The sequence below is a fragment of the Trachymyrmex septentrionalis genome, unplaced genomic scaffold (genome assembly GCF_001594115.1).
Source record: "Trachymyrmex septentrionalis isolate Tsep2-gDNA-1 unplaced genomic scaffold, Tsep1.0 scaffold83, whole genome shotgun sequence".
Taxonomy (NCBI): Eukaryota; Metazoa; Arthropoda; class Insecta; order Hymenoptera; family Formicidae; genus Trachymyrmex; species Trachymyrmex septentrionalis.
Window position 1 is genome coordinate 2,252,893 of NW_017306018.1, and position 24,340 is coordinate 2,277,232.

The 24,340-nt window shown below is 32.1% G+C and overlaps 3 protein-coding genes across 3 annotated transcripts in view; 2 read left to right on the forward strand and 1 right to left on the reverse strand.

Annotated features, from left to right (window-relative positions):
* The window catches only part of LOC108755115 (probable helicase senataxin), an 8,147-nt gene extending 1,639 nt beyond the window's left edge, over window positions 1-6,508 (forward strand). The window contains exons 2-8 of the mRNA XM_018497935.1: window positions 24-137; window positions 219-365; window positions 451-658; window positions 754-1,020; window positions 1,092-5,841; window positions 5,922-6,132; window positions 6,380-6,508. Coding sequence (XP_018353437.1) covers window positions 24-137; window positions 219-365; window positions 451-658; window positions 754-1,020; window positions 1,092-5,841; window positions 5,922-6,132; window positions 6,380-6,487 — 5,805 coding nt within the window. The 3' untranslated portion in view covers window positions 6,488-6,508. The remainder of the gene's footprint in view (window positions 1-23; window positions 138-218; window positions 366-450; window positions 659-753; window positions 1,021-1,091; window positions 5,842-5,921; window positions 6,133-6,379) is intronic.
* Window positions 6,509-8,715: 2,207 nt separating this feature from the next.
* Window positions 8,716-9,398, forward strand: LOC108755029 (methylated-DNA--protein-cysteine methyltransferase, constitutive). The gene is given in 6 exon segments (XM_018497738.1): window positions 8,716-8,816; window positions 8,819-8,913; window positions 8,915-8,973; window positions 8,976-9,091; window positions 9,093-9,260; window positions 9,263-9,398. Coding segments are annotated over 6 exon segments (576 nt in total). The 5' UTR covers window positions 8,716-8,786; the 3' UTR covers window positions 9,371-9,398.
* A 2,197-nt stretch (window positions 9,399-11,595) lies between these two features.
* Window positions 11,596-24,340, reverse strand: part of LOC108754941 — a 74,247-nt gene continuing 61,502 nt past the window's right edge. The window contains exons 3-13 of the mRNA XM_018497616.1: window positions 21,805-21,959; window positions 16,068-16,262; window positions 15,656-15,762; window positions 14,966-15,132; window positions 14,638-14,793; window positions 14,386-14,453; window positions 13,998-14,081; window positions 13,728-13,889; window positions 13,210-13,407; window positions 12,898-13,002; window positions 11,596-12,565 (exon numbers count right to left, since the gene is read on the reverse strand). Coding sequence (XP_018353118.1) covers window positions 12,432-12,565; window positions 12,898-13,002; window positions 13,210-13,407; window positions 13,728-13,889; window positions 13,998-14,081; window positions 14,386-14,453; window positions 14,638-14,793; window positions 14,966-15,132; window positions 15,656-15,762; window positions 16,068-16,262; window positions 21,805-21,959 — 1,531 coding nt within the window. The 3' untranslated portion in view covers window positions 11,596-12,431. The remainder of the gene's footprint in view (window positions 12,566-12,897; window positions 13,003-13,209; window positions 13,408-13,727; window positions 13,890-13,997; window positions 14,082-14,385; window positions 14,454-14,637; window positions 14,794-14,965; window positions 15,133-15,655; window positions 15,763-16,067; window positions 16,263-21,804; window positions 21,960-24,340) is intronic.

Genomic DNA, 24,340 nt, shown 5'->3' on the forward strand with positions numbered 1-24,340 from the left:
TTTAAATTGTTTAATTTTTTCAGTACACCTGTGGTAGAGGCAAGGACAATGATATTCTTTGTCTTAGTTTACTTGTATCTCGTAGACATTGTATTTTTTTTCGAGACACTGAAAGTTTGTATGTCACAGACTTACGAGTATGTATGAGAAATAATTTTATATCAATACTGATACATTTATAAATTGAATAATATTAATTATATTCTTGATTTTTTCAGAGTTCAAATGGCATTTTTATTAATGGCGATGAAAAAAAGTGTCAGCATACAGTCAAACTATATGAGAACGATATCATTGGAATTGGTTGCCCTGAAATTGATTCAAGTAAAGAGACATTGTATGTTTATAAAGTTTGCATCATTAAGGTAGGATGTTCTCAGAGTAGTATATAATATTTTTTTGTAGAAATTTGATATTTGTTAAATCTTTATCATATCAATTTCTTTTTAGTCACCTGAACTTGATGAAGAAGAAGAAGAAACTACTGCTTTATCAAGGACAATTTTAAATAACGATACATCACAAGAAATCATATCTCATGTAAATCATGATTTTAGAAAAAGGCATGGATCTAATTTAAGTTGCGATATGATAATACCTAATAAAAAACCAAGTGTTACATATAATACTAATAAACATGATTCTAGTTCTTCAAAAAGTAAGTCCTTATTTTTTAAATGATATAAATAGGTAAAAAAGGAATAAATTTTAATATTCTGTAATAAATTTTTTAATTATTTAAATTTTTAGCAGGAATTGATTCTAATTTATCTCGCAATAATCAGACTCTTAACAGCAATACTAGTGATAATTTAAAAATCAGACATGATACTGATATAAATGCAGAAGATGATATTGAAGTAATTCATGCATCATTAGTAGAAGATGTAAGGAAGAAGAACACTACGACACATAATCTGACATCTGCAAAATGTTTAAGTGACAATAAATCGGATTTTGATGACAAAATAGATGTTTCTAGTGTTGAGAATAACAGTGAAGACGATGTTAATGATAGAGGTATAAGTAAAACTTATATTAAAAAATATATAAGAATAACATTAATAAAACAAATGCATTATATTTCACAGAAAATTCAAATATTGTACATAAAGTTGATCAAATTATTAGATGTGAAAGTGAACTACAAATAACAGACGATGAAGGAGCAAACATAGTTGAACACGATATAACTTGCAAATCAGCGATTAAATTGAAAAAAACAAAACATGAGCCAAAAACGCGATTTTCCGAGATCGATGTTGTCAATTTAAGTGACAATGAGGAGGGAGTATTTCCATATTCCCAGTTATTTGATATCAAATATGACGATAATACAGAGAATAAGAGAGAGATAAAACAGGAATGCATCAACGATGATGAATCAAACACCGAGAAAATTGGTCTGCTAAATATCGACGACGAGGTCATTATTTTAACAGACAGCGAAGATGAAGATAATCCATGGTTGGAACGATTATCCAGAAGTCAATTACTCAATGAAGATATAAAACCTGTTTTGTGTGATTCGATCGTAAAAGATGAAATCGATTTGGGTATTTGGGATGATGAAATTTTGAATATCGAATTGTCTGAGGTAATCAAACAATCCGAGATACCATGTACTTCCGAGGTTCCTTGTAAAGAAATGTCTTGTGAACCACGTACAAGCGTTGATGTTGGAATTAAAAACAAAGAAGATGATTATAATACTAATTTATTGACTCCAAGAGTGGATGCGATGGATATAGACGAAGCAGGCATTTCTAATCATTCTGGTACGAGAGATATTAATAAACAAATTAATGATATCAATATTAATGTCAAAAAGAAACAGAAAACACATGCGAAACAAAATCTAGAATTAAATAAACAAATAATAGAAGGTGTGAAAGAAAAATTAATTGCACCGACAACAGAAGTTTGTACGATAGATGTAGACGAGACAGGCATTTCTAACAAACACAATACGAGAGATATTGATGCAAACAAACGGATTATTGATGTAAATATTAACATCAAAAAGAAACAGAAAACTCGTGCAAAACAAGATGTAAAACTAAATAAACAAACAATAGAAGGTGTAAAAGAAAAATTAATTGCACCGACAACAGAAGTAGATTTGATGGATGTAGATGAGGCAGGCACTTCTAACAATTATAGTATGAGAGATATTGATGGAAACAAACGGATTATTGATGCAAATATTAATGTCAAAAAGAAACAGAAAACGCATGCGAAACAAAAATTAATTGCATCACTCACAGAAATAGATATGATGGATGTAGACGAGACAGGTGCTTCTAATGATTCTAATACGAGATGTATTGATGTAAACAAACAGATTAATGATATTAAGATTAATATAAAAAATAAAACAGATGCGAAACGAAGTGTAGAGTTAATAAAACAAACAATAGAGAGTGCAAAACAAAACTTAATTGCACCAATCATAAAAGTAGATGTGATGAATACAGATAAGACGAGTACTTCTAACGATCGTAATACTAGAGATATTAATAGAAGCAAACATATTACTGATGTCAAAATTGATGACAAAAAGAGAACAGATACGAAACAAAGTATAGAATTAGTTAAACAAACAGAAAGTGTAAAACAAAAATTAATTACACCGACCACAGAAGTAAATGAGATGGACGTAGATGAATCAAGCTCTTCTGACGATTTTGATCTTTTTCCTATCGATAGTATTGATAGAAGCAAACAGATTACTGATATCAATATTGACAAAAACAAACAGAAAACAAATGTGAAACAAGATACACAGTTAGATAAGCATACATTAGAAAGTATAAAACAAAAATTAATTGTAAAGTCCCCAAAAAGACTGATTCCAATAGAACCATTAAGTTTACCTACAAGAAGAAGACAATCTGATCATAGTAAAGACAAAGCAACAAAAGTACATGAAACTTCACAATCAAGAGTAACAACAAAAGAAAAGAGCGTGTTGAAATTAAAAGCAAAACTTAAAGATAATCTTAGTAAAGAACAAAAAGAGAATACGGACCGCAAAGATAAATCTAAATCGATAACTGACAATTCCTTGTCAAGTGAAGCAAAATCTGGGCTATCAATTTCTAAGGACGAAAAAAAGAAAATAATCGAACAGAGAAAGATGAAATTGAAGGAGATTGCAGCGGAAGAGAAGAAGCTGACGGCCGAAAACGATCAAAATACTAAACGTAGGAATAAACCGAGAGCTAAAGTATCTTTTAAAACTCGTGGCGATTTTCTCATTACTGAACAAGAACCACGAGTATCTAAATCGCTTCCAGATAAACCCGCAGAATTATCAACATCAAGTGATCAATCTAAGAAGCCATCAAGAGATACAACTAATGTATTAAAAGAATCCACAATTTCCGACAAGAAGGCAGAGATTTGTCAAGAAACGGACGTTTCTAAGGATACAGTAAATAACGTTGCCGCATCATTGCAACAGTCCTTATATTTAAATAATATAAACACTGCGTCTGAGAAAAGTACACTAGATTTCAAAGCGACCGATGATAATAAAAAGAAACACAGCAGTAGCAAGGATATTACAAAAAAGAGCAATATTAATACTGATCCTACTTTTCAAATGTCAGAATTGCGGGATAGATCGACCGAACGTAGTTCTGTGATACAAAAAGAAAATTTTTCACCAAACAGTTTGAAATCGAAGCTTTTAAAGTCGAGCATAAAACCGAAGAAAATTAAAAGAGTGACTTTTTCTGACAGACCCGAAATACGGGAATATGATATTGATCAAGGCAATTCTTTAAGGAAATTGGTAGGGAAAGATGCACCTATTCCTACGAATAAATTAAAAAAATCTGTAACCTGTACAGATTGGCGCCCGAAATTGGAAGAGTTCTTACTTCGCATTTTTAAGTGGAATCCTGTGTGGCTCGAAGAACAGCGCTATCTAAGATGCGATCCACCAATAATATCGGAGAATGAACTTCAGGCTATGAAACTATCCTACGATTCTTATGAACAGTACTATGCAGTTGCGATGCCTCTTCTATTACTCGAAATATGGTGCATCATGACCAAAGATTTCGAAATGATTCAGAAGAATATGCAACGTACTACCGTAATGTGTTCCATAGTTGAGAATTCTATTACGCGCACCCCTATACCATCGACTGATTTATTCTTGACAAAATTGACTCTTGAAGTACTAGTCAATAGAGAAGATTTTAATAAACAAAATCATCCTATTTACGGAGATCTGGTATATCTTGAGTATGTCAAGAATCAACATGGTAAACAAATCTTTCACAAGATATTCGCATATGTCATCAACATGCAACAACACATGGTTATCCCAGGCTCCACATATTATAATAGCGATTTACAGAATTATGTAAAAGATCCATATACAATTATAAAATACAGCGTGTGGACACAACCTCTTGAACACATTATCGTAAATAGAGTGCAAAGACTCCGAACAGTCACGTATTTGCGATCGAATATCAGAATGGTGCAGGCATTACAATATCTCCCTCATTCATCCTTGTCAAAGTTGATTGTGAATCCAAAAATTGAAGACTATCAATTACCACCACTAAATGAACACTTTACATCTTCTTCACTAGTAACAAAAGAAGATTTAAATTCAAAGCAATTAGAGGCTGTATTTCGGGTGACGAATGCTGTAATAAAGAAAGAAGCCAAATTATGCTTTATTCAAGGGCCACCGGGAACGGGCAAGTCTAAAGTTATTGTAAATCTAGTGACTCAAATATTATATGGTGGATGTCAAGATAAGAAATCTTTGAGAATCCTGATTTGTGCACCGTCTAACGCCGCTATTGATGAAATTGTGATAAGACTTCTACATATCAGATCTATCCTAAAACAAAAACGTTTTAATATGGTACGCATTGGTCGATCAGAGTCTATGCATCCAAAGACTAAAGACATTTCTGTACCACAGATAGCGAAACGCTACCTAATAAATGTAAGTAAAGGTATAAAAACAACAGATAACAACATTGAAGATTTATCAATTTTACAAGCGTATATTAATTCGTTTAACGCCAAACTTGGAAGTATCCAAGACGTACAAGAAGAAAAGAGGTATTCACTTAATAGAAAACTATTTGAAACAACGGTGAAATATGAACTTATGAAATCTAATAAATCGATAGACGAGGTCAATTCAAAGGAGCGCGCCAGGTACCAGCGTATGTCAGAAGACATAATTCTTCAGGGTGCCAATATAATTGCCTGTACACTTTCTTCTTGTTACACTAATCAAATGGAATCGCTCTTTGGCGGTCACAAGGAAAGGATATCTGTATGCATTGTTGATGAGGCGACGCAGAGCTGCGAAGCAGAGACTTTGATACCGTTAATGTTGGGGGTGACTACATTGGTTCTAGTAGGTGATCCAAATCAACTACCAGCAACCATTCTAAGCCAACGAGCGAAGAAATTGGGATTAGACCAATCAGTATTTTCTAGGATACAAAACGTTTTCGCGTCTCAATCGAACAATCCAATTATAATGTTGGACATGCAGTATCGTATGGAGTACGCGATCTCATATTGGCCTAATAGATACTTCTATGGTGGTAAATTGAAAAACGCTACCGATTATAGAATGAAATTTCCATTTCATGCATACAGAGTTTTGGATCATAACTTCACTCAGAACTATGATAAATTTTCCAACACTACTGAAGCAGAATTTGTGGCCAATATAATTTATACAATGTTGAAGTGCGCCAAATGGGAATCAACAAGTGCTACTATTACTCTCGGAGTTCTCACACCGTATAACAATCAAAGAACTCTTATACTGAATAAAATAAATGAAAAGTATGTGTGTACAAAAACAATAATTTCCATAAGTTATAAAGAAATCATAAATTTATAATTTATATGTTTTTTTTTTATAGGATATCGTCTGTATCGGATGACATAAAAAAGAAAATTAGCTTTGAAGTTAATACGGTCGACGGTTTTCAAGGTCAAGAGCGAGATGTTATAATAATGTCCTGTGTGAGAAGCAGCGGTATTGGATTTTTATCAGACAAACAAAGACTCTGTGTAGCACTTACAAGAGCTAAACGTAGTTTAATACTATGTGGAAATTTTCGTACTTTTATGGTAAGCGAAGAATAATCCTGAAATTTTTAATTCTGGAAATAGTGAGTGGTTGCGCTACTGGATATATTCACTAGTTGCATTCAATAGAATGGTCATTTTTTGCAACTGTTGGAAGTTTTCTTTACTGAGATAGGACTATTCCTCTATATATTTGAAAGTATAATCTGATTAAAATGTGAAGAAAATTATTGTGGAAATTTGTGCTACTCTTTATATTTTAATTAACCAGCAAATTTTTGCTTTGCAGAAAGATAAAATGTGGAATACATTGTTAACTGATGCACGAAATCGTAGAATTCTATGTCGTATGGATACTAATGCGACCAGTATGATTAAAAAATGCATCATTAAGTAAAGTATTTATTTGTAAAGTTTTACTTAATATCGTAACTTCTTTATATGGTTTGTATATTTTGTAAATATTTAGGCTAAGTTTGAATATTTAAAGCGCTTATAATGAAAAATATATCAACTGAGTCTTGAAGAATGTTTGTTAAAATAATATTTCAGAATTAGTTCTAAATAATGAGACATATGAATGCTGATTCTACCATCAAAGTATTAATTGTTTGCATTGGACACATCTCATTCACTGAAATATAATATTATTGGAACGAGCGCGGCCCTATGCTGTCTTTGTTAAGAATAATCTGAGAGAGAGCGTGCTAATTGGTATCTTTATTCTTTTCTAATCTGTACTCAGCTATAATTGCGCATGTGCAGTAGACGGTATTGCACATGCGCAATCATAGCTAAGTATAGATTAGAAAAGAATAAAGATATCACTTAAAACGCTCCTTAGCATTATTCGTTTTGTCTCTTGGGAGCAGTTGCTCGGGATCGCTCCGAATGAACTCAGCGTACTTGAAACATAGGATTCACACTGTACGACATCCGTCGTCGTAACAATGAATGTCAGATGTCATATGGCGGATGTACGTAGTGCGAATCTTATATTTCAAGTACGGTAGGTTTATTCGGAATGACGCCAAGCAGTTCCCAAGAGACAAAACGAATAATATTTAACGCCAGTGTTCGTTCTAGAGTATTATATTTCAGTGATCTTATTACAGTTTAAAGCCAATATTACATGCGTCCGTTTTTTGTCGTACGACAAATTTTTCAAGCGTGTTAATTGGCTGCAAAACAAAGTCTCGGATCTCTTTGTCTTATAGCCAATCAACAGGCTTGAAAAATTTGTCGTACGACAAAAAACGCACAAATGAAATAGCCTAACAAAGACGGTATAAAGGCGATTCTACATTGGTCGTATCGTAGCGTTTGAAGCGTCATGCAACTTTCAAATTGAAGCATCGGATTGGCTGAAACAATAAGCTGCGACGTCTACGATACGACCAATGTGGTCTTAAGGTCGATATTTCATATGTCGTACGACAAAGTTTTTCAAGCCTGTTGATTGGCTATAGGACAGAGATCCGAGAATCTCTCTATCCTACAGCCAATCAACAGGCTTGAAAAGCCTTGTCGTACAATACAATGTCGTGAAATATCGGGCTAAAGGGGTGTATGTACATACAAAGGATTAGCTGCGGGCCTGATATTCACGATTTTGATTAGCCGCTATCAGTCAATCAACAAGTAAAACCTATTGCGCTTCTCTTATAATATAGGACTCTAGAGCTGCGTTCAGGAATTACGCCTAAATAACTCTTAAGAACATTTTTGATATACGTAACGTCATCTATAACTTAGAATTATTTAGACGTAATTTCTGAACGCACGCCAGCGCTCAGTGACCGATTATGTTTTTGGATGTACTCGGGCCTAGTTTTTACCGAGGGTTTAATTCGGATCAGAATGTAAAAACCAACCCACTACAGTCAAGCATTCCTCTGTCGTTCGACTATAATAGGGGAATACTCGATTGTAGTTGGTTCTTATATTCTGATCCTGATTAAACTCTCGGTGGAAACTAGACCATTTATGTATCCTTCCAAATTTAAAATGCTGATTGGATGATCCAAAAGAATACACCAATAGCAGCGAGCGCTTACTCAACTGTTGAGTCCACTGAACGCAGCCATTGGTCGTGTTCAGCAGACTCAACTGTTGCAAAATGGATTCGCTTTGAAGGCCGAAATCCGATTGGAAAAATCTGATTGGTTGAAGAGGAAGGAAGGAAGGAAGGAAGGATCCGCTCGCTGCTATTGGTCGCGTTCATCTAACCAATAGCAGCGAGAGCTCACGGATTTGTAGACGGTTGATTGTTATCTTTTAATGAAGTGAAAATTACAAAAGTGAGCAAATTCACTAGAGTATTCATAATTGAATTGGTCAATTCTTAATAATCTTTGCTCACTTTTGTAATTTTCACCTCCTTTCAAAATCCACAATCAACCTCCAGCAGACCTATTCTGTAACTTTTAACGCAAATTTCATTATCATTATAACACCGCTGCGCAGCTTTTTTTATAATGAAAGAGTTACGCAGCAGCGTTATAATGATAACGAAATTTGAGTGCTGAACGCGTTTACAGGTCTGTTTTCTGTGGCTAGTGTATACTTTTGGAATTTAAAGTGAGATAGATACGTTTGATATTTGTTCAAAGCGAGAAAGAGAGTTCTAGTGCAGGAACAGAAAACCATACGTTTGCGTTTCGGATTATTCAATTTGCTTCAGTAATTTTATAATCATGGTTATATTTTGGAGTATAACAGTAGATATGAATACAAGAGTAATTACATGACGTTTCGATTGCTGTACGCGTTTCATCGGACACCAATCGGAAAATGCCTCATTGCCGTAACTGATACTGACGAACTTGAGATTTAATGACAATGAATACGATGATGAGGCGGCTGCTCTCAAAGATCTAAAAGTGAGCCTTTAATCTAAATATTGAAGGATACTAATAACAAAATAGATGCTGTTATCGCGAAAATCTTTCATCCCAATTATTCACAACTTGATTCCATTCATGTTTTCATGAAAGGCACAGGAATTCCAAATTAAAATTTGGAAATCTTTGACTGGAGTCCCTAGAGGAACAATCACCACGTACGAGGAAGTCGCATGGATGGTGGGTTGCGATTCTAAAATCGCAATAGTGGGAAATGCATGTTCTAGAAATTATATTACCTATATTGTGCCATGCCACTGTGTGATGCCATAAACATGTGTGATAGCAAAAAAACACATATTTGTGGTATCAAGAATGCTTGGAAAACTGAGCGAAAAGGAGCTATCTTGGAATGTGAAAAGCAGCTCTATGCATAAATATTGTAAATTAATATCATACAAATACAGAACATAACATTTAACATTTAATTATTATAATAAAATATTACGAATTTGATATTTGCCAGTACAGTGAATTTTGAATACAGCCTATATCAAATTTATAATGCTGAACTTCTGTCTACAGGTCTGTAGCTGCTTTTCTAATTTATAATTATGTTACATTTATTTTCATTTACTTTTCTTGCATTTAAGCATTTCTAGAATGTGTGAATATATGTAAATTATGCAAAATAAATGAATTTATAGGTGATAAATGTTTATTTTTCTCACGTACATTAGATGTTGTAAAATTACAAAATTCTTTTTGTTAGTATAATAAAATACAGTGATCATAAAGATATTTCACTTATGGATGAGATATCTTCAAATATTTCTTAAAAATGTCAGTTATTGTCACTTATATTTATATATTTACATCATGTTTTTTCATGGGCAGTCAGCTATATAACATTGTTAAATTGATTAAATCAGTAAATCAAGGTATTTTTGTATAAATAACAGAAATTAAGTTCATCATTATATACTGTACATATGTATTTCATGGAAATTGATATTTTTTGATTACTAATAATTTTTTAAATTACACACTGTTCGAATACATTTATTTATGCCTTGCTCCTAAATTTCCTGCAATTTTCTTTAATCTTATCTTAAATATCCCGATTTTGTAACACACTCCTTGTATATCCTAATATATTATTGCTTACTTAATTTTTTTATACAACTGTACACCTTCAATTAAAATTATAAAGTAAACTTCTTCACTATATATATATATATATAGATGTGTGTATATATATATATACTATATATACTGACAAACACATTCTAAAAAAATGTAAAATCAAATTTTAGCGACACTAAATAAAAGATAAAATGTTAAAGTTACTAATTATATTTTCTGTACAAATTGTAATTAAGCGTAGTAAATATATATTTTAGTTTACTTCACTATCAATATTTATACACTAATAAATAATCGAAGAGTTTACACGTTTATGTACATCTATTTCCATTTTTCGTATTAGCCTACATGTGTAAGCTAAAACCATGGTATTAAATTTAATCTTTATTTAAATTGTGTTTAATTGTGCTGTACGATTAAAAAGTTTTTTTTATAAATTTTTCTTTTGTATAAATTGCTTTTTGCACTCTTTTACGTTTTTATTAATCTTTTTATATTGATATCTCTTCACAGTTTTCTTTTCTTTTATCGTTACACATATAACTGTGCAAAAATATATTTTATTCTGTAAGAAGGAACAACTTTCACTCGTGTTACTGACATTTCTCATCAGATAGAATTTATAATTTTGCATTTTCTTTTTCTAAATTATTGATATGTATCGTTCGCGAAAATTACTTTCCTTTGTATTGAATACAAATGTATATTTGCTAGAATCATTTATCTCTAATGGAGCGGAAAGGAAATTAAACCGTACATATTAAAATAGTAGCTTTGTGTCAGTCTTATGCAATTGCATAATTTATCTATCTTTCTATAAGTCTGTTATTTTTAGCTAAAATTCTTGCAGGCTTCATCTTTTTTCCTTTTCTCTCCACGTTGAAGAGAAAAAGAGAAATAATGAACCGAGCAAGAAGTTCAGCTAAAAAGAATAGGCCTTATGTCAAGCTATTTATTTTTCATTATGGCGCGTTTTCTGCTCTATGGATATTTAAGATATATTTTACTTGTATTATTATAGAGAGATATCACTGTTTTAATTACTCTAAATCAGAGCTATCCAGGGTATTTTGGTTCGAAATTGGAATGTGTCAATATTCATGCCTATTACCATTCCTATTCTTCATTTTATTGCTATTTTGTTTATTCATTTTCAGAGACACTAGTCTGAAATTGTTAAAAGTTTTTGACCTGCGTCGCTATGTTTAAAAGTATATTATTATTATTATAAGATATTATTATTATAAGAGGTATTAATATTCATAATATATTTAATTATAAAAATACATGAATTTTATATAAATATATATATATGTATGTATATATACACATATACATATATACCTGTACATGTATATATGTGTATATATATATATATGTATATATAACCAATTCATGTATTTTTATAGCTAAATATATTATGAATAATAGTATCTCTTTATATATTAATAATATTAGCAATAGAATACTTTTAAATATCTACACATTTCAATTTCAATCTAAAACTATCCATTCTGAACAACTCTGCTGTAAATAATACAAGGGACGTCTGAAGTCTTGTTTGATTTCAAACAAGTTTGATGTCACACGATAACTACAAAAGTTTATCTTTGTAATATTCAAAATAAGCTGAACTGTGTGTGTGTGATTATCACAAAATTATTAAAAAATTACCGTTAATCCCTTCTATGTATTTCTATGTCGCATTTCTATATTTTTGTTATGTTTGTTTCGTAAAAAATTATTTGCACATAGATAGTGGCTCTTTGGATTTTCATGAACAGTCACGGCGAAATATCTGTATCTTACAAGGCAGTGTTCAGACATGATTATTAAGACCTAAATTGTGACCTATCTCGCTCTATTATGAGAAATCAATTAAATAAATAGAAATAATTCGCAATAGGGATCAATTGTAATTTCGTCATCGGCGAAAAATTCATGGTATATTATTGTAGACATCACAGCTTTATATATTTTTTACGTACCGTCACGTCTTATATATAAAATATCGATAAAAATATATGTAGCCATTATATTTTCTTTCTTTTATAAAAATCCCTGTGCGTTTGCCAACTTGCTTAATGGAGCAGATCAAAGTTTTTTATTTTGTAAAAAAATAAAATCTCTTGCAAAATGCAGCGTGGGCGGAGTGATGCGCGAGATGAAAAAAATATGATATACAAATTTGCTATATCTCTCCGATGTCTACAATATATGTCGTTTTACGTCGGTCTTTGCAATAAATAGCTGGCTCTTACATCTCGATTGTCAGTTAGATAAGAATAGTTAAAATGCAGAAGTGTACACTGAGGTCATTCATTAACTATTAAATGTGTAAAAATGATGTCATTATTCGAGCGTATACGAGGATGCTACCTTCAAAATCGCAATAATCACAGCAACGAAAAGCATAAAAGTTGTGGACATTGTCGACCTACAGAGAGTTGACGAAGAAACTGCATTTTCTGATTCTCTAGTAGTTCCTGTAATCGAAAAAAGAAAGTAAATAAATTATAAATTCAAATAGAAAAAGTAATCTTAAGCAAAAAAATATTCTAATTCCTAATTTAACAACCATAAAAAGAGCAAATAAGATGTTTAAATAAATAAATTATTTATCGATTTAATAAAATAGCATATGCTACATAAATGCATAAAAACGTTCCGTTTATGGAGTCTTTATCATAATTAAATATTCTCGAATAGATAACCGATAGTTATTTATCTAAAGGCAACTTTATATTCTTGAGCAGCAAAAATTAAAATATTGGCTAATAGATAATAAAATTTATTTAACCTTATTGAGTTAACTCACCTGATATCCTCGGCCGTGGAGTTGTTGTAATCCTCATTACTGGATTATGAGGAATCGGTTTCATTGGAGTTGGCGCAGGACTTGGCGAATTCCCATAACATTGTCCTTCAATAACATTATCGTAATATAGAAATTGTGTTACTTATAATTATTACAATATTTAAAAAAATATATAACTTTGATTCGTCTATGAATACACGAATTTATATAGATGCTCCAGATAAAGATCAGTTACTAATTGATCATAAAACAAAAGATTTTATATGAATGCATGAATAAGTCATGAATAGGTGCATCTTATAAAGCGCTTACCCTTTTTGTAAAGACGCATCCCCTGTTGTTTGGGATCTATATTTCGTATACAATGACCACCGGCTTCCTTAATATATATTTCTTCATCGTTGACAATCAAACCTACGAAACACTCATTTGTAGCAGTGTCGTTTCTCATAGTATATGTATACATCACGCCGTCTTCCTCCCATTGTCCTAAGCACAGGTATGTTCGTTCTGAAAATAGTGAGTAAAAGCGTTTGTAGAAAAAAGAAACATATTATTAAAACATATATAAACCATTATAAAAAAATAATGATTAATATATATATATATATATAATGTAAATTTTCAAATTAAATTGCTTAAAATAATATTTATTCATTAAAATTTAGACAAGAAAATATCACCCAGAAATAGTAAAATTTGACGACATCATAATCACTTTGAAAGAAAATGTAAGTTTCATTTAGTAAAATAATGGAACGGTGAAATTTATTAATTTCTAATATTTTTTCATTTTTTTCTTTTACATTTTTTAATAATTTTGTACACACCTTCGTACAATTCTCCGGACTCGCAGTCATTTACTTTAAAATACATTATTTCGCGAGTGTTACAATTGCTGCTTAATTCGGCACACATTCCCGACAGATCTGTTATCCTTCCTACATATTGGCCCGTAATTGGACAGGGCGACTCCACTACACGTTCGATACCTTAAAAATGATGAATATATAAAATAATAATGCGCGTTTTTAAAGTTACTTATGAAAGTGCACAGATGATTTATAAAGGTATGGCTAAACTAGTATATTTTAACTTACGTGATTGAGTCATCCACAACCGTTTGTCCATATAGGGATCGTCGCATAAATCACTTTGATAACTTACTGGATTGTTGATCGTCCCTATACATGATATTATTTCTATTATTGCGTGACTATACTTGAGATTTATACGAAAATTGAATATAAAGATAGAGATTAATGAAAAATAGAAAAAGAAAAAATTTTTATATATTTATTTAGATTCATATTTGAAATCATTATTATTTTGATTAATATTTTGTTATTTATTTGTATAGATTTTATACTACTTCGATTTCATTGAACAAGTTGCAATTTTTGATAAAGCGTTAGTAATAATAATAAAGTCGTTATATAATGAAGGATAGCATGGAATAATTAATATAGAAAATAATTTTCTTTTTACCTAACGCAAATTCCAGTACATTTTCGCTGCGTTGCCTCATCAATAAACACACAAAAGCGGACTGCTCACTAAAATTAAAAATAAGTATTCATTTTACTTTTAACTGTCACCGTTAGTTAAAATAAAGTTTTGAGACACACAAGAATGTACATAAGCTATAAATATAATCTTATTTCTAGTCTTATATTCAACATTTTTCAACAAAGTATACTGGATATAAATAGCTGCAGTGCAACCAAATTGATTGCTCACCATTGATCTTTGGAATATACGATATGACGGCCAGTCTCTTCGTTTGATTCCACCGTGATAAATGTGTAACTATTGTAGCCATTGAGATCGGTGAAAGTCATAGTACCATTAACTATTAGGGATTCCTCCCACACCCCCTGCGCCCATTTCGGGAATCTAATAATATTAGAAACATACTGATTATTATAAGCGATTTTACAAATATTAATTTTTTTTCATCACTCCTTCAATACAAATCTTTCAAGATTTCCGTTCAATATAATTACGACAATAGAACATGTCTAACAATAAAATAAAATTAAATAATTGTAAAATGTAGCGTACTTACGTAGCAACATGGGTTATCACATATTCTGGCATCTTTTTCTGATTTAGGCTCTTGCTCAAAATCAAAGTCTCGTATCCATGAGTTGCATTATCTAAATCCTGTGTGCAGCTCGAATCACTGCTAAGTGCCATGTAAGTTTTTCCTCTTTTGTTATCAACGTAATATAGCTGAAATTTACATTTCGCTTATCATTAACTATTATTGAATGTCATGCTGGTCACTGGTGATCAGCATTTGAATTTTCAAACATTACCAAATTGGCATTACCAAATTAAAAAAAATATATATGAACTCATACAAAATAATATAATTCTATAAATATGATTAATATTCAAATAATAATCTAAGGCAATAAACATACATGATAATTTTGTATAATTCAATTGTATTATATAATATTTTGTAATGTTGAGCTAATAATGAAAATTTTATTCCGGCATCGCTGGAAAAACAAGTAAAATAAATCCGACATTCAACGTGTTAATAAATAATAATCTTATATACACAAAGTATATATGTATAATTTTGAAATTTATATTATATCGATTTGATCAAAATATATTCGTAATTAAATAGATTGAATTATTGGAAAAATAGATATTTTATATTTATATCATTTTGTATGCATTGATCAAACAATTGTATCATTTTATTATTATCAAATGAAAAATAATTTAGTATGTAACGCACCCCGCATCTATATTGAGGCCCGCCATCGTTAACGTCGCTGTCCCAAAGAGCAAAATATGTAGAATTATTCGGCCCAGGCCAACTGCCCAAACAATTGTACTGGACATCTGTTAAAACAAGATTAATGCTGTATTTCTGATAATTTCCGAAAAAGTTTCTTTATTGTTGCTTCCTAGTACAATAATTAACGAGTAATATTAATAATATTTTATTTAAATTATTAATTTCATAACAATATAAATGAAGGAAAAACACATATATATGATTGCTGAACTCTAATTTATTTAAATCTCGATCGCAATTAATTTTACTGTTCAAATATTTAAAAATGTATGAATCTCTTTAAATATAAATTGCTTCTCAAAGATTTATAATATTAATGTAATTGCATAGAAATTTAAGAAAGACTTACTGCGTTTCTCGAAGTTACATCGTTTGAATTTTAATTGTAAGATCGATCCATCCGGACAATTACTGAACTCGGAAGAGAATGTGTTACACTCTAACGAGACCGCGGAGTTATTGTTGACGCTGTATTTGAAGTGATAAAGACCAGCGATGGGGCAGTATTCTCTTCGAGTCGCTGAACCATCGATTTCTTTCGTTCCTGTTGGCAGAAAATCGAAAATAATCATTCATTGAAGACGATTTTATAGATTTTATAGATCTACATTTTATACGCTCTTCATATAAGAAAATACATATTTATAAAAAAATCTTTTTTTTAACACAGAAATATATTACTGCATTTAATTATACAAAACTTAAAATTAAAATATAATTTAAGAATTCGAAAAATTAATAAAATATAATTATTGTACTAGAATCATATTCGATTCGAGCTCTCTCTCTCTCTTTTCTTTTTTTAAATAAAAACGTGTTCGTACATGATTATGTGAGATCAGATTTTCCATGAATCGAGATTAAAGGATGAAACCTGAAGATCTTTATCCGAAAATCCTTTCGAAATAACCCTCGCGTTTTTCATTGAAGCTATAAAGAAACGCGATCTATCAGCAGGAAGTAGCTGAAATTCTACACCACTTAAAAGCTGTTTTCACCTAAAAGCTTTGGCTCTCTTCGCTCGTTCTTAAATCATTTTGTCATCTTTCAATCGCGACTATAAAGAAGAAATAAAAAAAAAGATCGGCGGAATCTTCAAAGATATTGGAGATTATTTTCACAAAAAAAATGTAACAATATTTATAATTATATAAATATACAAACACAATATAATTTCGCGAATATTTCAGTGATCTTTTCAAGTCTTTGGACGCAGTTTTATTAAAAAAAAAATCTCAAGAGAAAAATTTCAAATGACTTCAAAGAAAGATCATTGAACTTCAAGCAGTTAAGATAATAAATTCTATAAACAGATATTATTTCTTTACGCGTTTTTTCTTTTTTCTCTCTTTAGTGACTATATTTTGCGACTACATCTAAAAAGAGTAGGACTCGGTCTTATTTCAAATAAATTTATTTAAAATATATATTTTAAATAAAGAAAAAATTAAAACGTTATTTAATATTTACTATTTCAAATAACTTCTTCTGACTTCTATTTCTTATTTAAATAAGTTTTTGGAACTTATTTTTTATTTTAAATAAGTCGTATCGGTTATTTCATCGAGTCTTGAAAAAGAGAAAAGAGGAAAGAAAACAATAAAAACTCGCTTTTCGAAGTATTCTTTCTTTCAACCTTCTTCTTTCTTTCTTTCTTTCAATCTTCTTTTTTTCAGTAGACCTCCGTAATTGAAGTCTTGTCTGTTTATTGTATTTATCATCGAGGGAGGGAAAAAGAATGTCTACAATAAAAGTCCATGCTGTCTGACAATACGTATAATAAGAACAATTTACGATTCATATAATTACAAAGTCGGTCACGAAATTAAAGTTTAAACAAACTTTAATTTAAACTTGGGACCGACTTTTATCCATTTAACTCAAAATTTATCTCCTTCTCCCCCTCTCTCTCTCCTCTTATTTCGTGTGGTAAGTAATTCCGCCGTTATTTCATCATTGCGAACGCTATACGCCTTCTGTACTTCTTCCCGCTCGACTTTTCGCCGTATCCTTGTAATTGCGAGCAACCGTATTGCCGGGACCGAAACGAGCAAACGCGATTCTCTTACTCGTCTTTGATCTGCCTTCGTGCGCTGTTATATCTTGCAAAACAGTTTGAAAGGATGAACACAAGTCGAGGAAAAAGTGATATTGAATTAGCTCTTAACTGAGAGTTTCTTTAGCTGTTATACGATCTATATAATGCTGTTCTAAATTTAGAAGTAAAACTAGAAAGATGATGAAGCCGTGGCTTTTTACGAGACATGGAACAGAATGACATAAATCATAATTGCTTCTCAACAGAAGGAAGTAAAAGGATACTTGAAAATACCTGATGCGTAACTTATCGTTCGCTAAGTTACTGTAATATCATTTTATAGCTCTATAAACAGGAAATATACAATTGTATTGCATTAAAATATAATTGTGCCTTATATATATGTATATGTATATGTTGTATTATTTTATTTCTTATTTCTTATCTCTGTTTAGCATTTCTTCTACAAAAAACATAATGCGTTTGCAATGCGATAAATAAAATTATTCTTTTCGCACAAAACTGATGAACGATATTAAAAATGTATTGTATAATAAAGAATTAATTAATTTTTTAAAGAATTAAAACGCGTCGTATTTTGACAAAAAAAAAACAACGTAAATAATACAACGTGAAGTTATCTTTATTGAATTGAGAATGCGTAGAATTGAGACTGTTCTTAATTTTCCTTGTCCATTCTTGACGACGTTAATACGATATAATTAGGTGAGATGAAAAAACCCGCAAGATATTTTTTTCCTTTATTAGCGACCGTATATTGCGTGTCGTAGTGTCCTTCGCTTATTCTACGACAAGACGATTAGGACAAGGACCTTTTGGGAACAGGCCACTCCCACGCTTCCGACGAGTCCCTGACGATACTGGCTTCATCGTTGCTGCGTGTACCACCACGGTTCAGGAAAAGAAAAGGAGAAACAGGAATGAACACGACAAAGATTCGATGTGAGAAATTATTTCAGAAACTCTTCGACATTTTTCTTCAGGAATGCTCTTCTATTTCCGAAGCTTAGCCTCAGCATATTTAAAAATATATCAAAAATATAAACAAAGAAAAGGTGAATTATTATATAGTTATTAATCCTCCACTAGCAATATGAAATTTAACCTGTTTGATTCCGCAATAAAAGTCTTCAAGAAACAACTATTTTTTTAATTATTCTGGATTTTTTGAAACTCTGAAAAAGTTCTAGAGTATATTTATCAAAGCTTTAGCATAATAAGTTTTTATCAGTGAAAAATGTAAAAAAGTCCATCAGAGCCTACATCAGCTATTCGGATGTACAAAAATTCTTTATTTTTCATGTGAATGTGTAATAAAACAAACAAAATATACGTTTTTTACATTTTTCACTGATAGATTCTTTCGAAGCCTCATTATATATGTATATTTATTCAATAAGTTTTTATCATGATAGAAATCAGATTGTATTTTATAGATTTAAATTTATCTATAAACGTTTACAATTAAAATATCAATGGTGCCTTTAAAGACCCTAATTGCTGTCAAAGAGTTAAAGTAAAAACGTCTATCTTGGATATCTTCTCCATTAAAAAATTCTTGTAATAATTCGAATTTATAGATTTAAAACACACGCGAACCTGTGTACTTGAGAAGTTATTATTATTATAAGGATAAAAATAAATTAAACTGGAAATTTCAAAGAAAGATTGTTTCAAAATCAAAAAGAAGATAAAATTATTTTCGCACGTTTTTCGATTAACTTTAGCTTCTTTTTCAGGTTGAAAAAGATATCGCTATCAGTGTGTGTTTTCGTGAGCAAATTCACCAGATGCGTACTCTTCACACATCAATGATTTGCTCCTTATTGGTTCGGCATTTTTACCGAAATCGTTCCTGAATCTTTCCAGGACGCCGCGAGATTTGTTTCACGCACGGACGTTTGATTATGTTCTTCCGCTGGACCACCGGCTCGCGTTTTCGGTTCCCGTAAAGCTTCTCGCGTGCAGCGACACGGATCAAAGCGTGAAACCAGAATTATGAACGGAATCAAGCTCGACTCGCCACCGATCGGCTGTTTCGATTGCGTCGCGAAGACAGGTGCGCAATTTCTTGGGAGCCGCCACAGGTGAATGCGTTTGATAATGCGCCGGAAGCCGAGGAATCGACATTAATCGACATTAATCTTCATTAGGGAAATAATAACGATGAACGCGAATACATGCGCGCTGCTGTGCGTTAATGTGCGAAAATCTTGTGCGTTTTGAGAGCGCGAGGAGTGTTAAATAGCAAAACTGTATAATTTCTCGGTTACTCTATTAGTAGATATCTTTTAAGCACAAAATTTTATTTTATTAATCCTTGGTATGTGGTAAAGTTAAAACAGATTACATTTTAAAATTTAAAAATGTCCACTCATGTGAGGAAAAAAAAAAATATATATATATATTTATATGTATAAATAATTTATATTTAATATAATTTATTTATATTTAATAATTAATAATTAATATTATACAGAAGAGGCAAAAACGATTTAAATAGCAGGCCGACGTTATTTGTCGTCATTTTGATGTCAAACTAACAATAAATAACATCAGCTTGCTACTTGAGAAATCATTTTCTGCCCTTCCGTTCGGTATAGATTTGTTCTCATCTTTATATTTCACATACACACAGACACACACACGCACGCACACAAATTTACGACTTTATTTTTCGTTTGTCAAACGTGTTCCTGCATCATCGATAGAAGTTGAATGAAATTTCCACTGTTGGTGCAATTTTTCTTGTTGCGTTTTCGATGACCGCCGCCACCGGAATTTACCGGACCTCTCCGCCGTATAAATAATGCAAACGGCCCAATCATCCTTAAGAGCGTTTTAATTGATAGGCGCGTGAGAAACTCACGCAACGTGTGTGCGTTTAACACGCGATGTGCGTGCCGTGCGTTTTACATGGCGCGAGGCCCATTGTTCCCGCATCGTTACGCAAGCCTCATCATTTCTTCCCGCTTCGTGGACAATTAACGCTAATTATCGAGGATTACTAATTCGCCAAGGAGTACGCCGAACTTGATTCCCCGTACGCGGAGGTCGCGTCGTAATTCATCCATCTGATAGACCGGAAGCTCGCGAATTCTTCGAGTACGTTTCGTGCGTAAATAATGCGAGTAATTAATTTGTGTAGATCAAACGTACCTTTCCATAATGTTGCTTTATCGCATACTTCATAACTTTTTTTTAATAGAAGAAAGAGCAAGAAATTAAGACATATATCTAATTCGCATTTTATAGATTTTACGAATACGTTTTTAACAGAGATTGCAAAAGGAGATTGCTCGGTGCAAAAAATAATACAAAAAACTTATATAAATATCTCTGTTGTTACAATATTTCTTTCTGTATTTATTTTATTTTTAAATTTTATTTTATAGTTTTATATATATATATTTTCTTAACCCTTAAAGGCTACACTACGCGAATAACACACTTAATTGCGGCAGATCCAACCCAATTCGATAGTTTATAACGTTCAAAAAATGAACATATTGTAAAGAATTTTTTTTAATCAAAACGCCAAACATTTAAGGAAAATACCAATCAAATATATGTATCTTTATTAGTAAAAAAGTTACAAGGAATGGGAAAAGCATTGAAAAATATTGGAAAAAGTTGATGCCACACCGTTAATTAACTTCTTAATTATTTTAGCTAATTTTCTGGTTGATAGAAATAATATAGAAATAAGTAGAATTAGACGAAACACCGTCACGTTTGTTCCACGCTCGCTCAATTTTTTTTCAGCAAGTAAGCGAGTCATACTACACGATCAAAGTTCGCTCAACAAGTACAAAAAGTCGCATTAATTCGCATTAGCAACAATATGACTTGCTTGAGCGTGAGAAAAAGCAATATCGTCCAGCTAGATCGCTCGGTATTTTATGCATAAGGTCGTATTCATTATTATAAGTATAACAATAAGTATTTAATAATCTGGCATACGTCATAGATCGCAGTCTCTGTTGCTTGAAATTAAATTATCGAGAAAAATCCGGCTTTTACTTACGATATAGGATTGAAATAGAGTTCAGTGCGCTGCAGGAGGCTAAGGCGGCCGACTCGTGCGTGTAACACCTATTGAAAGTTTCCGCGAACATCTCAATGACATTCCGCGATCTCCGTTGCAGCCGGAAACACCGTATGCAATCTTTGTCGTTAAACCTGCAGCAAACAAATACCATGAATTGCGTTAGCAGAATCACAATTCCGTGATTTATACGTAACGTATTATTATAAGACACAATTCTCACGTTCCATCTTTTGGTGCGTAAACAGAAAACAATTAAGGCTTTTTATTTGATATCATCTACTGCTCGTAATTTTTTTAAGGTATAACGGGATTAAACGGGCCTTGACGTATCTAAGTCTAGATTAAGATCTAGATTAAAGTTTCACTGAAGAAATTAACTTAAGAAAATCGGCTTGAAAGACGAAATTCTATTATTTGTAAATTTGAGAGAGGCACAGTGCCCGAAATTTTATTTACATTTTTCCATCGACTTATAAATCAAATACTCGACTGTATACAATATATCGGCGATTAATCTTGCGATTACAAAAGATGCACTGATAATCATAATTATAATATCTTATATAAGTGTAACATCCTTGCGACATGTCGCCTTGAAGATGGAAACAGCATTACTTGCAGAATTTACACCGCGTTAATCCTGCGACCAAGGACTGTACAGAGAAATTGAAAAATCAATAAGAACTGAACTGCGGCTGGGGAAAAACTAACTAAACTATCAAGACATAAAGTATAACTACATCCCGGATGCGCCGATAATGCTGACTCTGGAACAACAAGACGACGATGCTAGCGCTGTAATATCAGCGAGTGAGAAATAATGAAGGAGCTTCACTTCTCTCGGCTCACTTATTTCGATCAGCACGTTGGAATCAGCAGATTGTGCTTTGAGAGTCTTAAAAGAGAATTCCGAATACTCCGCCTTAATAATCTTTAATTGAGATTGAATTTACGAGTATAATCTCGGACTGCGACTGCAACTTCGAAACCCTTGATACATTAATTTACATTTGTGGAAACTAGAGATTACTATTTTTCACACAAAAACAAAATGCGAAGAAATGGCATTTCTACGAGTCGCGCGCAAAAGACGCCGGTCCTCGAGTCCTACTGTTAAATCTCATCGTAAAGTATTCTTGTATCAGCGTTTTATATATTCGCGCTTCCTCTCTTTGAGATTTACGAATTTCTCACGAAATAAAGATATACTGATATAAGACGACACTAATGGCGGACAATAATGACGGCGCGATAGGGTATCGATTAGAGCACTATCAGTAAGCACTCTCGTGACGAGCCACTCGTGAATTAACACGCGGTTTTCTCTAATGCAGGAAGTGGACAATGACACATAAGAAAAAAAGAGGAAAGAGGAAAGAACAAGGACATTATTCTTGTTCTGCGCGACGTCAACGACTCGAAGAAGCGACACGCGACACGTCTCAAAGATCACATTAGAAACGCGAAGACATTTGGTCGGGCGAGATGTTCGAAACTAAATAGATATGAAAAATAGCGATCCGTCCTTTGTCGGTCGATTTAAAATCTTTTGAGCTGCAGCTGGAACTTGTCACATCGTTGAAAGATCATGGATACCGCAGGTCTCCTTTGACTGGAAATACGATGACTGGAAATATTGACTTTCGAAAAGATAGTGTTTGAAGGCAGATAAAGAAAAGCAAATAAAGTAAAGAGAAAAGTGGGATAAAACGTTTAGACCGTCTGAGAAAATAGAGTTTAGCAAAAACGAGGAACTTTTGTGCAAGATTATATGGGAATCAGGGAGAGGGAGAGGGAGAGGGAGAGGCACCGTCGTTTTACCGTCGCGCTATCGCGACCGCTATCTACTTGCTTTTCACACACGATTACGAAAATGACAGTGGTTGCGGAGGAGTCATTTGTTCAACAGTATCTGGTGTGTACCGTGTATTCGCGCAACAAAATCGCCATCGCGGTGAAGATGTTATTTAAATAATTGTGAGCTATTAGAGTAACTACATAGGCGAAAGAGCGGAAATTTGCATTATAAAGGGTTACGCGCTAGAAATGTTGTTCAGAGTTCAACATTGTGTATAGAAATACTAATATGTAACGATCCCATTTTAATTATATAATAAGTACGTACATTCACATTTTTTAATTATTCTGACACATACAACTTTACATCCGTCAATAAATTTCTCTCTACTTTTTTTTACGCATGTATTCTTTTTTATAGGTATATATATTTACAAATGTAGAGTAACAAAATGAATATCGTCTCCATAAATGTATATTGAAGTCCGAGGGACATTTCATTTTGAACATCTCCTTAAATAAATTTTTGGTCAGAATAAAGTATAAAATACCTCGTAAACTATTGGTTTTTTGATATCACTACCTTAATACTTTTATATGCAGAATAATTAGAGCAATCATATTGTGTAAAAAAAAAATCATACGATTCCATTTAAAAAAGTGGAGATGCCCTTCGTATCTTTTTAGCGCCTCCACCTGGAAGAAAAACATGACC